Raw genomic sequence first — 12,465 nt, 5'->3', positions numbered from 1 at the left:
GGTGCTAGATAAGTATGTAGTGATTGATAGTTATACCTAAAGAAGAGAAGATGGGGCAGCTAGGTGGCACAATGGATAGAGCACTGGCCCTGGATTCAGGAGGACCCGAGTTCAAATCCGGCCTCAGATACATAACACTTACTAGCTGTGTGACCCTGGGCAAGTCACTTAACCCCAGTGCCTAGCCAAAACAAACAAACCCCCGCCCAAAAAAAAAAACCAAAAAGAGAAGGTGGAGGGGGAACATGATAGCTGTCTTCAAGTAACTGAAGAGTGATTAGGGGAGGAGGGATTACACTTATTTCCCTAGACTCTGCATGGCACAATTAGGAACAATGAGACCATTCTCCCCCCCAAAAGGAGGCTGGATGTAAGGAAGAACTTCCTAATCATCAGAGCTATCCAAAAGCAAAATTGGTTTCCTCAGGAGGTTATGGGTTTCCTCTCACCGGACATCTTCAAGCAAAGGGTGGACTGACCACTTGTAGGGTAGGATGAAGTGTACCCTGCTTGGGTACACTTTGGACAAGATCGCCTGCGAGGTCACCTCCAGCTCTGTGACTCTGCATTGACTAATTCAGGGAACAGCAGTCTACCATGTTGTTATGAAAAGTAAACTTGGGGGCAGCTAGGTGGCGCAGCGGATAGAGCACCGGCCCTGAAGTCAGGAGGACCTGAGTTCAAATCCGGCCTTAGACCAAACACTTGACACTTACTACCTGTGTGACCCCGGACAAGTCAGTTGACCCCAACTGCCAAAAAATAAAATAAAATAAAAAAAAAAGAAAAGAAAAGCAAACTCCTGGGATAGTCATCTCTGGCTCATATTCAAATGTTGATCCTGTCAGAATATATTCTAAGTGAAAAATTTTGGTCCCAAAGGTCAGACGTCCCCCTCCTCGTGAGGGCTCCACACCTACCTTTTCAGTGCCAGCTTTGGTGTTCTCAGGTTTCACTAGGATGGATGGTGGAGCGGACACAGGTGGCTTTATGGGGGGCTCACTCTTGACTGGGACTTCTTTGGTTTCCACGATGATGGAGCTGGCGGCTGAATGGATCTTGCTATCGGTGCCTCTGCTTCCAAAAATGATGGCAGGCTCACTGGTTGGAGAAGACCTTGTACCAACCTCAACCACAGTGGCAGTCGGAGGGGGCGGAGGGGTGGATTTTGACTGATAAGATGTGAACGGATGGGTTCGAACGGAAACTGTTGGGGTCCGCCTGAGGGAGCCAACAATGGCGTTCGGGGACCCAGACAGGGATGGTCTCTGAAGTGATCCATCTGGAAAGTAAGATGATTTATGTATCAATTACAGAGGGGTCCAGTTGCTTTTGTCAGGCTCAAGTCTGCATCTGGAATTCTTATCACAAGTAACAATATTCTGCAGTATCTTGGAACACTGCAGTGCTTTGCCAATACGAATCATACGCATTCTCTGAGGATCACTCAAAGGTCTATGCTCATGTTCCAGTTTTATACCCAGTACAGACAGTATATTTTTGGATACTGACATTGTTTTGAGGGCAGTGTTTTCTCTGTTTCTCAATTAGGGAGCTAGGCCATGATGAAACCTATATTTTGTTGCTGTTGCTTGGCTGTTTCAGTTGTATCCAACTCTTCATCACCCCATTTTGGGGTTTTCTTCATAAAGATCCTGGAGTGGTTTGTCATTTCCTCTTCCAACTCATTTTACATATGAGGAAACTGAGGCAAACAGGGTTAAATGACTTGCCCAGCATCACACAGCTATAGTATCTGAGGCCAGATTTGAACTCAGGATGATGAGTCTTTCTGACTACACGGCCAGTATTCTGTCTACTGCACTACCTCGCTACCCTCAAATTAGGGAGTTAGGCCATCATGAGACCTATATTGGATGACAGATTTAATCAGAAAGGACCATTTTTAAAGCTTAGCTAGTACAACCCCTGGGCAAGTCACTTATCTTTGTTTGCCTCAGTTCTGTCATCTATAAAATGAGCTAGAGAAGGAAATGGAAAACCACTCGAATATCTTTGCCGTGAAAACCCCAAAGAGGGCACGGAGAGTCGCACAAAACTGAAATGACTCAACAACAAAAACACAATCCCCTTTCGTCTAACAAATGAAAGGCCCAGAATGGTTCACTGGTGTCACATACAGCAGAAATGGAAATCTGAACCCAGGTCCTCTGACTTCAAATCTAATGCTTTTTCTACTGCATCAGCTGCAGAACTCTGAGCAGTTATTTGCTGGTGGTGACAGCAACAAGCAGGCTAGCACCATGGGTCTGAGATCCTAAGATCACAGTAGTCAGAACCAGAAGAGACCTGAGAAGTCATCTCGACCAACCCCTTCATTTTACAGATGAGGAAATGAGAGTCCAAGAGAGTAAGCAGGCAGGTCAAGCCGACCTTGTCTAAAACTAGATTCTCTCTCTCCTCCCTTCTCGATTTTAAGATACATCATTATGACAATAAGGATGAGAGACTCCTTTCACTGGATACATGGTGACAAGATCAGAAGGTGTTATTTTTGGTGGAGGGGCACAAGTAAATTGGGACTTGGAGATAGCAGACCGTAATAGGGCAGCTAGGTGCTGCAGTGGATAGACCACTGGGCCTGGACTCAGGAAGATCTGAGTTCAAACCCAGCCTTGACACTTGGTAGCTGCGTGACCCTGGGCAAGTCACTTACCCCCTATTTGCTTCAGTTCCTCATCTGTAAAATGGGGACACATCACAGAGAGAAATGGTAAACCACTTCCGTATCTTTGCTAAGAAAACTCCATGGACAAGTCATGGGGTCACAAAGAGTCAGACATGACAGAATAACAACAAGGGATCATATCAAGGCATTTTGGAAATTAAAACATTGAGTTCTATACTAGAGAAAGGACTAGTGCTACCTTTTCAATTCACACAGGCCAAAAGATATTCATTCTAATGGGCGAAATAAACTTCTGATTTTTGTTACAGCAACTTTAAAACATAACAGGATTCCTTGAGGTCCTCAGGCTGAGGCCTGAGGCTTTTTGTTTTGTGAGCTAAAGGGGAAGTCAGGCATTTATTTCTGGGAACTCCTAGAAGGCTCTTGCCCTTTTAACCTTATGACTTCGTCTCTTATTGGGTGCCCTAGCATTGAAGGCTTTGGGACCAAGATGCTTTTACCTGGAGGGGACTTTAGCTATTATTATTCCCCAATGAGAAATTTTAGAATCAAAGTTACTGGAGTTCTACACACGTGGCTCACGCCTACTTCCCAACTGTTTCTTCCTATTGTAAGCTCTTTAAGGGCAGGGACTGTCTTTTGCCTCTTTTTGTATTCCCTTGTGCTTACCACAGCACTTGGCACGTTAGTAGGCACTTCATAAATGTTTACTGACTGATTGATTGACCAAGAAAAGGCAGGCCAGTGGCTACACGCCACTGGAGCTCTCGGCTTTTGTGAGTGAACTAGTCATCATTCACACACATATTCTGCCTTCCCCTCTTGGAGTATGATGCAGTGTCTGGGGAACTGAAGTCAGTTTTCTGGCCATTTTCTTGCTCAGGGGATTGACAGTTCAATTTTGTAAGGGTCAGAAAAGCAAAAACCTTGGAGGCTCAGCCCATTCTGATCCAAAGTGCTTTTTTTAAGTTGTTATTTTACAGTGAAAAATTCAAATTTTTACTTGATCCAATTAATATCTATAGCCCCTAAAATTCCATGGTTAGATATTTAAAAAAAATCTTGAAAGATAAAAAACAAAACAAAAAAGAAACAGAGCATCAAAGAAATTAGAGTACCAGAAAGAAGACAAGAATTTTTAAATATGTTGATTGCCCAAGGGGGTGAAAAATTCTCTGCATGCCTATGCTATTAATATCTCAACACTACATATGTTTACACATGGGATAGGCTGACAATATGAAACTGACATGTTTGAGGGTGAAATGATTTTTTGGGGTCTGCTAGGACACGATTCCCCTGATTGCCAGGAAAGTAAAACCCCTGCTTTGCTCTGAACAGTCAGTTCTACTGCATTTTCACGTTTAACCAATCAGCAGGGATTCCAGGGGCCCAGTTAAAAACCAGATGGAATGGTTACATTTGTTCTTCTAGAATCTTCTCCCTAATTCTATAGAAGGCCAAGGAAGTCCATCATAAGGAAAGAGCCTGGCTGTCATGGAGACCAAGGATCTCAAACCAAAGGTCACATCAGGCTTCAGTTTATTGCTGTAACCTGTTTGCACCGCTATCAACTCAATCTTTGTTTATCTGGACAAAGGCACAAAAGGTGGTATTATAGGATTTGGCAGGTCCAAACTTATGGAAGGTTTCAGATCCTTAATCTGGAAAACTAATGGGGGTAAATGCCACTGAGGATCATCCAGGAGAGTCCTAGGGATGTCCTGAAGCCAGCTCTAAGAGGTTCTCAAGAGCTGATTGTTAAGTTTTCAATGTGAGCGCTTACATTTCAGAAATTGACAAATACTACCAATTAGGGCTCGATCTATTATTCTTTTGATTGTCTAGACTTAAGAAAGTAAAGGAGAAAATATAACAATGCAGGTTAAACTCAAAGTGTATCCAGCATATGTGTGTATACCCATATATTAATGCATCCAGAATATGTGCATGTGTGTGTGTGTGTGTGTGTGTGTGTGTGTGAGTTGGGTTGGTGGTAGAGTTTTTTCTTTTTGTTTTTGTTTATTTTTTGAGGCAATCTAGCCTGGGTAAAACATCACACAAAACTAGGACCAGTGATGTGCTTGTAAATGGCTAACAACTGGAAAGCTAGTTGTTAAACATTTACCAGCACACCACTCACCTTAGTATTTGTTATATAATGTTTGACTCAGACTAGATTGCCTCAAAACAAACAAAACTCAAATCCCACCAATAACCCAACTGAGTCTTTGTGAGGCAAAATATATTCAGTGGTTCACTTAAATACCACACTTCTTATTTTGAAAAATTGCTTTAAGTCATAACTTAAAGACAATTTCACCCATCTCTTAGTTCAGGACAAATGTTCTTCTACATCAGGGGTCCTTGGACCCCTTGGAGTCTCCTAGACCTTTTTGGAAGGACTTTGAGGCAAAAACTTTTCATAATAATACTAAGATGTTATTTGCCTATTAAAATACTCCTCCTTTTCCAACTCCGTATCTGTGTAATGCCAGATTTTCTTCATATACTTCAACTCAAAACAACATACAGCAAAAAAACTGAATACAGAAGCAGATAGGAGAATCCAGTCGTCTTCTATTAAGCCAGACTTTGAAAGAGGTTTGCAAAAACGTCAAACAATGCCACTCTTTTCTGAATATTTTTTGAATATAGTTTTTCTTTTATTAAGCAATGTTATTTAACATGTAACGGTGTTATTATTGTTTTTAAAATCGATATTTTAAACATTGATCAGTTTTCATTCTTAATCCTGTAAATATCAATAGCTATAACTTACATAAATAAAAGCTCTCTGGACAGTCCTCAATAATTTTTGAGAGTGCAAAGGTATCTCCTAAGATCAAAAATGTTTGAGAACTTCTGCTCTACCTCATCACTTACTTTTTCTCATGCTGCTCCGTACTTTCCGAAGAGAAGTCTGTCCAAAGGCTCCTGGTCCACCTGTATTTTTTACTGGGTTGACTACAGCTGTTGGCACAAAGACTGATTTAAAGGGATGGCCTTGTCTGGGATCATTGTCTGAGATACTCCCTTGGGATGAAACTGAAGAGGTGGATAATGTCCACGTGGCATAGAGAGGAGTCCTAGAATCTGGAAAACCAGATGTCTTCCTGGTGGACATGTTTTTAAAGGAAGAAAAAAAGAATTTTACAATAACAACAACAATAACAATTAACATTTATATAATTAACATCTTAAGTTTTGCAAAGTATTCTATGTGTTATCTCTTTTGTTCCTTCTCAACAACCCCATGAAGTCATTAAGTATTTGATAAACATTTATTAAGCGTCTACAGCCCAGGTACTATGCTACTGTGTAACAGAGATAAGAAGAAAGACAAAAATCAGTCCCTGCTCTTAAGAAGCTCACAATACAAAGAAGTAGGTGCTGTTTTCATCTTCATTTTATAGATAAGGAAACTGAGGTTAAGGGAAGTTAAATAATTTGCATGGGGTCACATATCTTGCAAGTGTCTAAGGCAATATTTGAACTTAGATCTTCCTAGATTTCAAGTCCAACATTTTATTCACTGTGTCATCTATTTTTAATTAGTCTAGGGTCTTGCATTCTAACCTTTCAGTACTTTTGACTTCTCACTATCCTCCAAATCCCAGACACTCTATTAAGCTATTCAAAACCAGGTTAGGGGGGCAGCTAGGTGGCACAGTGAATAAAGAACCAGTCTTGCAGTCAGGAGGACCTGATTTCAAATGTGACCTCAGACACTTGACCCTTACTAGCTATGTGACCCCGGGCAAGTCACTTGACCCTGACTGCCTTGACAAACGACAAACAAACCAACAAAAAGACAGGTCACAAACTTAACCAGATTAAGGCAAAATATCTGTAACCACAGAGAGCTATTGGAGTGACTTCCATGAGAGAACACTTTCTTATTTTCAAGTCCACTCATAGAAGACCTGTGATTTCATCAGCCTTCTTCTGCCCCATTTCAACCACTCCCTTACTAAAGTTATTCTCGGCACTTGAGTGAACAGCTTATACAATAACTTCTTGTTCAGTGTGTGTATATATATACATACACACACACACACACATATATATATATATATATATGGTTCATTTATCTAGTACTTTTAAGATTTGCAAAGTGCTTTACATCTGTTATTTTCATTTGATCCTAACACCGGCTCTGTAAAGTAGGTGCCATTACTACTGCCATTTTATAGATGAGGAAATGGAAGATAACAGAGAAGTCTCTTGCCCAAAGTCACACAGCTAGTAGGTGTATGAAGCAGGATTTGAATTTAGGTCTTCCTGTCTCCAACACTCTTTTCCATTGCACTGCCCAGATGCCTCAATTGTATTATGCTTTTAAAAAAACTGTAATCTTTTTAAAAAATCAATTTTTTAAAATTATGAGCATGACAAACTTCAATTATAATATCTTTGAGGGTAGAAACCCTTTATTTCTAATAGGATCAGAAACACATTGATGATATACACCAATGTTGTCTTACCAGACTCCTGTGATTTCACTGGCATAAAGAATTCCCACAGAGGAAAACCCCTTTTCCAGGTCAGCATCTGATCTACAATGTATAGTCTTTGAGAGCTGCCCAGGACGGTGGTCTCCAAACTTTTCTGATGATGAACCCTTCTCAGTAAAAAAATCTGAGCACCACCCATATGTATATATTTACTTATTTACAAATTATATCTACATATATACTATTATAAGAATAAAATTATATACATTATAAAATATGCACAAAAATAGAAATAAAACAGGATAAGATAAAAATGAAATAATATTTTATCCTCGAAAGAATAGGGACCTATTGGGAGGCTTATTGAGGAAGGAACAGAACATGATCACACCCGCACCTTAGGAAAATCTCTTCGATAGCTGGAGGGGCTGGAGAGGAGGAGACACAGAGACCAATTTTAGGAGGCTACTGCAATTGTCCAGGCAAGAGGTGATGAGGGCCTGACTGAACTAGGATAGTCTCCAGGTGAGTAGAGAAAAGGGAACAGATGTAGGAAATGTGGAGGTAAAAACTAAAAGATTTAGCAAGTTGTCTACATGGGTTAATCGAAAGTGAGGAATGAAGGATGACACCAAAGTTGCCATCCTGGGTAACTGGAAGGGAAGGTGATGGTGCTCTTGACAAAAACAGGGAAACTGGAAGATGATAATGTAATGGTATTTTCAATGTATGGCCCAGTGGATATAGCACTGAGCCTGGAGTCAGGAAGACCTGAGTTCAAATGTGGCCTCAGACACATACTAGCTGTGCAACCTTGGGCAAGTCACTTAACTTCTATTCACCTTAATCCACTGGAGAAAGAAATGGCAAACCATTCCATTATCTTTGCCAAGAAAAGCCCATGGACAGTATTAGTGTGTTATGGTCTATGAGGTCATGAAGAATTGCACACCACTGAACAACAACAAATTTTCAGTGCAGAACACAGTTCATCCATGCCTTTTCATTCTGTGATTTACTCTTGTTCTACCCAAAATGAGAAGAGTGGGGAGGGGAGGCTCTTATAGACCTTTCTCCTTTGAGGGGTACCTACTACAGTTATGAGGTGACATGAATGAGTATGTGGAAAAGGGGAGGGGTGAAATTTTCTCAATGGCATGTGTCCATTTGGTGCTGTGTGGTACAAGTTATAGATATCTTTCTTAGAAGGTAGGAGATATTGGTGGGAGTTTGCAATAACAGAAAAAATGGGGCTGAGTTGGGTAGTGTTGGGATATAAAGGTAGACACGTTTTTCATTTTGGGGTTAAGCCCCCAAATTGGCTATCACAAGGAACATGGCATGTGATCCATTCAATTCATTCTCCTCCTCCTGACTGATCACACACCCACCTTGGTTGTCAGGCAATGGACTTCAATTTGGAAAGCAGTGGCCTAGGGCACTGAAGAGTCTTGCCTAGGGTTACACAGCCACTATGTGTCAAAGACTGTCCTGATTCTAAGCAGCAATCTAGATCCATCCTGCCATAGTGTTTTTCATACACTCATCAGGCTTTTAATAAATGTATGTTGATTGAATAAGTGAAGTTCCTTGAGGGTAGGGATTTCCACTTGTGAATGAAAACCCCATCCCAGGTACTATCTGTGCAACCCAGGGTAAGTTACTCAAAATTTCTGACCCCTAGTTTCTTCTGTATTGAAAAACTGAGGTTATAATAGCACCTATGTGTTTATGGAATTGCTAAGAGGATTGACGATACTGGGGCATATTGACTCAAAAACCACACGTGCTCAATAAATTATTTTTTTAATAGATGCTGGCAGTGTTGAGTATCAACATTTCATCAAACCACTGTATGATATAAGTCTATATACTATGGTTGACTTTGTTTTCTATTTCAGATCCAACCAAAGCACTCCCTGGGTCCCAAACACTCTCCCTTTAGGCTCCAAGTTTTCAGCCAGCGGAGAATAGTCAGAAAACCACCAAAGGCTGTCATTGTGTCTGCTGAGCTCTGAAAACGGGCTGCTGTCACTCAGGGCCAGGGCCTTGTTCCTCTGTTTGCTGGGGAAGGCTGTGCACTCTTTAACCTAACTCTGACCCAACAGGAAGCTTTCCCTCAAGTAGTCTCATCATTCAGTTTGTCACTGCTGATTAAATTACCTCTGCTAATTCACTAGGAATAGTCTACCAAGGCTGGCAATGATAAACTCTTTCAAAGGACTTCCCAGTTTTCTTTTCTGGGATTCTTTCTTTTTCTTTTACTTAAGAGGGTGATTTATAGTTTAATAAAGGGTCAGTGTTTTTACCAAGATAACTGAGGCATCACTTCACTGTGGGCAGTGCTTCCTACAATGGATGCACAGCTAAGTACAGAAACTAATGCCGGGGGCGAAGGGGGACTTTCTTTCTCAGTGATCTTCAAACTGGTTATTGTTTCACTGACTGGGCTTATCAGTGAGGAAAAAGGTTCAGGGCTATCTGATGATTGGAGGCCAGGCTACATCACGGAGATTTAGAGATGTGGGGAAGAACAAGAGAAATGGCCAGAGCCTGAGCAGTATCACCACTGCCAAGCCAAGCAGGGTGCTGTACTAGGCCATCAGGATTAAGGAGTCAAATGTTTTTGACATAATAATAAATAATAGCTAATATTTACATAGTGCTTTCTGGATATGCCAGGCATTGTGCTAAGCACTTTTACAATTATTATTTTATTTGATTCTCACAAAAACTCTGGATGGTAGGTGGTGTTATTACCATTCTCATTTTATAGATGAGGAAACAGAGACAAATCAGAGGTTAAGTGACTTGCCCAGGGTCACACAGCTTGGAAGTGTCTGAAGCTGGATCTGAACTCAGTTCTTCCTGACTCCAGCCTCAGTGCTCTATCCACTGAACCACCTAGTTCCCATGACTCTGAAAAATGAATTGGCAAACTAGAGAGGGAAATAGCAAAGGTTGATTCAACACAAAAAAGGTTGATTCAACACAAAGACCACACACAATTAATTAGCCAGTTCCAGGATAGTTCAACCCGTCCCTTCATTGCTTGAGTATTGCTCTTAGGGTGTGGTCTCATTTTTCTGAGCTCAGGGTTGGCCCAGGAACTAGGAATTCTTGGAGACCTGATCCCATGGCTAGTGCCAATTGCTTCCATGTACTTTAGCAAACAAACCACTTCATTATCCTACTCTTTTGCATTTATCTAGTGTTTAAGAAAAAAACTATGAAAACATTTTGCATTTATTTATTAATTAATACCCAAAGCACCCCAGACAGGCAGGTACTATGTATGATCCTTGTTTTGCAGATGGTGAGGTTATAGGCAAAGCAGGATGATCCCCTGCACAAAGACATTTTGTAGTTCCTGGAATGTCGGGTTTGTTCTCTTTGTCCCAAGTGTGTAGTTGCCTATGAACTCAGACCACAGCACCTCCCACTTCTCTGCCTTGAGACAGGAACAGTTCTGTGCTTTGTCCATCAGACAGAAGAAATGCCAAAGATATCATTGCACCAGGACTGACCTTTGTTCTGGTATTCCCCATAGGTGGGACAAGAAGGGATAGGGATGGTCAGGCACTTGGCAATATTTTTTTATATTGCTTATTCAATACTGAGCATAGAAGAACAGCACCCACCTGTTCCACCTGGGCATAAGCCAATAATTATTAGGACAGGGAAAAAGTAGCCTTAGCAACTGGGTAGGTAGTGGCTTAGCTGGAGACATAACCCTGGCATGGAAAATGGATAATATCCAAACATTCCACTGTCTGACACAGAAACATAAATCATAGACCTTAGAATGTTGGAGCTGGAAGGGATCTTGAAGATCATCCAGTTTAACCTTGTTTTACAGATAAGGAAACTGAGGACTACAACAGCAAATTGTGGCTTGCAAACTGGTCCTACATCTTTGACTCTGCCAGATAAGAGAATCATTTCCAGCCCATTGTGTCCACTGGATTAACACCCAAGACCCCTCAGGGGTGGGGAACCTGTGACCTTGACGCCATATGTGGCCCTCTAAGTCCTTCTGCGCAGCCCTTTGACTGAATCCAATCTTCACAGAATGAATCCCCTTCATAAAAGGATTTGTTCTGTAAAACTTGGACTCACTCCAAAGGCTGCTCCAAAGGACCTAGAAGACCATATGTGGTCTCAAGGCTGCAGGTTCCCCACCTCTGCCCTACCTTTTAGTTTCTATGAAATCCTGCTTGCAGTAAATCCTGAGAATCTGCAGTTTCTATGGGCTTGAGGTCAACACTGCCCTATATGTTTGCTAGTTCTCTTTGTTAAATCTATGGCCACAGACTGTTATTCCTGGTCAGCCTGTTCACAAATTCCTGTCTTCGATCACAAAAAAGGCTGAGCAAGGGCACAGATGGATACATGTAAAGCCTTCCTTGCTCTTGGAAAAACACAACCCAATCTATTCAACTCAAACCATGTATGGGCTCATGGGATAAATACAGACATCTTTATAAATGAAGGATGGCATTATTAGGCCCTGAGGAGTGAGAGGAACTGACCTTTCTTTCCACATCGCAAAGATTAGTTAAGGTCAGATATTGTCTGTGGTCCAGATGGGAAAACTTGGCATCTGTTACCCATGTTCAAGATCTTGAGCCGAGGTGGCTCATTCTGCATTTAGGCAGCTTAGGTGAAGTACCAACATGTCTAACACCTGGAAAACAGCTGGTGCTCCAATCACCCAGAGAGCAACCTCTAAACTCACTTTATCCTGGAAGGGATTTGAGGATCATGCCTAGGTCTTCTTATTTACTCATGCCCATAGTGAAAAAAACAGTGGTTACAGCAGCAACATCTCTGAAAACCCAGGACAATGATAACTGTCATTTACAGGTTGGAAGCAAGACTTTTATAAGCTTCAAAGTGGTTTATTAGATCTTTGTGGAGCTGAAACTCCCCTTTATCTCCTCCTGACATACAGTCATTTCTGGAGGCAAAATTCAATAAATGTCTAAAACAACAACAACAACCCTAAGTAGGAGGAAAGCCAAAAAAGCAAGAAAGAAATCCCAAACACCTCTTAGTTAATTGGAATTGAATCTTGCCTCTACCACCTGTGGGTCTTTGCTGACATAACAAAGATCTTGGGTTGATGTCAAAATGTAAACTAACACCTTAGCTTTAAGTACCCACCTACTAGGGGGAGTTCAGGACAAATCTAGCTGTTTATTAGCTTTCCAGCCATATGCTACAGCAGTTAGGTCTTCCCTTGGTGTTCTCAGTTATGGAGTTGATAGATAAGTTGAATCTTCACCATAAAAGTCGAGTTGAATCTTTCACTTCCTGCAAGGGACTCTCCCTTTCCCCTGTTACCTCCACACCATC

General features: G+C 41.4%; 1 protein-coding gene across 1 annotated transcript in view; it reads right to left on the bottom strand.

Moving 5' to 3' along the window:
- SH3RF2 (SH3 domain containing ring finger 2) overlaps positions 1-12,465 on the bottom strand; it is a 189,173-nt gene that overhangs the window by 24,684 nt on the left and 152,024 nt on the right. The window contains exons 9-10 of the mRNA XM_020964305.2: positions 5,537-5,766; positions 921-1,282 (exon numbers count right to left, since the gene is read on the bottom strand). Of these exons, the coding sequence (XP_020819964.1) occupies positions 921-1,282; positions 5,537-5,766 (592 nt within the window). The remainder of the gene's footprint in view (positions 1-920; positions 1,283-5,536; positions 5,767-12,465) is intronic.

The sequence above is a fragment of the Phascolarctos cinereus genome, unplaced genomic scaffold, assembly GCF_003287225.1.
Source record: "Phascolarctos cinereus isolate Bilbo 61053 unplaced genomic scaffold, phaCin_HiC Scaffold_2;HRSCAF=192, whole genome shotgun sequence".
Taxonomy (NCBI): Eukaryota; Metazoa; Chordata; class Mammalia; order Diprotodontia; family Phascolarctidae; genus Phascolarctos; species Phascolarctos cinereus.
Note: the sequence above shows the minus strand (reverse complement) of the source record. Positions and strands in the feature narration are given on the sequence as shown.